The sequence below is a fragment of the Saprolegnia diclina genome, assembly GCF_000281045.1.
Source record: "Saprolegnia diclina VS20 unplaced genomic scaffold supercont1.45, whole genome shotgun sequence".
In the NCBI taxonomy this organism is placed as follows: Eukaryota; Oomycota; class Saprolegniomycetes; order Saprolegniales; family Saprolegniaceae; genus Saprolegnia; species Saprolegnia diclina.
In genome coordinates this window covers 306,758-308,588 of record NW_008246112.1, presented here as the reverse complement: position 1 = coordinate 308,588, position 1,831 = coordinate 306,758, and the positions used below count along the sequence as shown (strand labels likewise).

At 56.1% G+C, this 1,831-nt stretch overlaps 2 protein-coding genes across 2 annotated transcripts; both read right to left on the bottom strand.

Moving 5' to 3' along the window:
* Nucleotides 1-13: 13 nt before the first annotated feature.
* SDRG_11931 (hypothetical protein) lies at nucleotides 14-351 on the bottom strand (the record flags this gene model as incomplete). Its single annotated transcript, XM_008617985.1, has 1 exon — nucleotides 14-351. A coding segment is annotated over one exon (337 nt), but the record flags the coding sequence as incomplete, so codon positions are not given.
* An 849-nt stretch (nucleotides 352-1,200) lies between these two features.
* SDRG_11930 (hypothetical protein) lies at nucleotides 1,201-1,831 on the bottom strand. Its single transcript, XM_008617984.1, has one exon. The coding sequence runs from the start codon at nucleotides 1,826-1,828 to the stop codon at nucleotides 1,250-1,252; it is 579 nt and encodes a 192-aa protein (XP_008616206.1). The 5' UTR covers nucleotides 1,829-1,831; the 3' UTR covers nucleotides 1,201-1,249.

Sequence of the window (1,831 nt, the reverse complement as noted above, 5' to 3'; positions counted from 1 at the left end):
AGCACGTTGAGCGACGGCGTGACACCGATCTTGAGGCTGTAGTACATGGCGAGGACGCTGACAAAGATGCCAACGATCGTGCCGACGATGAGCGCCTTGAGCGTGATCTGCGGGTACTCGAGGCCGTTGGTGATGGCCGCAAACTCGAGCACGTGCTTGGCCTCGTCGTCTTCACCGAGAGGCGCGCTCTTGGTCGCGGGTTCGTCGTACGCTGGCGTCGTCGCCGGCTCGTACTTGGCGTGCGGGTCCTTCGGCGAGTCCATGTGTGCACGTCGTCGAAAAATGCAAAGTGAGACTTGTGATTGAGATTGAGCTTGGCAACGTACCAGTGGTTCAACAAAATGAACCCAAATGCACGAGCCAAGAGTGTGTGCGGTCTCGCATCAACTTCAAAAAGACACGTGCCACGTGGTGGCATCTGAGATGGGGGTGGTCGAGCAGAAAGGGCGCATTTGGGTCGAAACCCGTCAGAAGAAGGTAGGGGGCCCCATTAAAATACCCATCTGATCGGCATATGAAAACCACAGCATTCCGTGGATCTGAGTTGCGGGATGAAAAGTGTAGGTGCCCAGCTTCTTTGCAGCAGTTTGCTTGCGCCCGCGCCATCCAAGGCGCAGAAAACCCGCGACGTTGACTGCCTTTGCCCACGTCCGACGAAAATTGAACCCAAAAGAAGGGCCGCTTCCCCCTCTCCGTCCTACTCTGTGCACACACGTTGCCAACCAAATGCCGTCGTAATCGATGGCTCAATTTTTGAAACAAGGGTTCATGGGCGAGAAACCAAGGATGAACCTCAACACCCAGAGCCCAGTGCTCCTCGCGCCTTTTGACCGACGTGTCCACAGCATCCGTATCCTCAACCGTGGACGGTGCGTTGAGGTATTCAATACTACCCTATTTCTTCTGATCCTCAAGGTGCCATGAGAAAGAGGCAATTTTCGTGGCTCGATCACGTAACCCTCTCGGTTTATGCAGGGATCGATCGACCAAAGGAACAAGCTGGTATTCTTCCATGGGCTCACGCCTCGAATTGGCGCCGTCGGGAGTGAGCTCTCGCACCCTTTTGCCAAAGCTGATCCGACGTCGACATGTCCGTGCTCACGACAGGCGACCGCGACAATTCCACAGAGTATCTTTGAACTTAGGGATATAAAATGAGCTTGCCCATGGATCGAACACCCACTTTGTCCACTCCAAAAGTTCACACAACACGAGCTATTACGATTTAAGCAATGTATACAGAAGCATCCTAGTGGGCGTTGGCGTACGTGATCTTCATCGGGGCTTCGGCGCCAGCGATCGAGACGACGATCTGCGTCAGCACCGAGAAACCTTCGCCCGTGAGCATACCGGCAGCGAGGACGTACTGCGCTTTCTCGAAACCCGGGCAGTCGACCGTGCGCCAGTAGCCAATGATCGCAGCCATGATCATACCCTCGAGGCCAAAGTACGCGGGCACGATCATACCAATGGCGACGGCCATCGGCACGGGGCAGTAGTTGGCGATGACGCGGACGACCTTGTTCTTGGACTCGGAGCACGTGTCAATGAGAAGGTTGAAGAGCACCGTGTAGATGGCACCAATGAGCATGAAGTAGCCGCAGTACTTGGGTAGACCCGAGAGGCCGACCGACGCCGTAATCGCGAGCGTGCGGTAGATCTCACCGTACGGCGCCGTGATGACGTCGCCCGGGATCGTGAACGCCTGGTTCATGACCACCCACACCGTCGGCACGATGAGGCACGACATGCAAGCACCAAAGATCTGCGCGACAATCATCGACTTGGCCGACGCACCGACGAGGTAGCCGGTCTTGAAGTCCTGCATGAG

Excerpts from the sequence above, each read along its gene's own strand:
- SDRG_11930 (XM_008617984.1), bottom strand. The coding sequence starts at position 1,828 with ATGCAGGACTTCAAGACCGGCTACCTCGTCGGTGCGTCGGCCAAGTCG.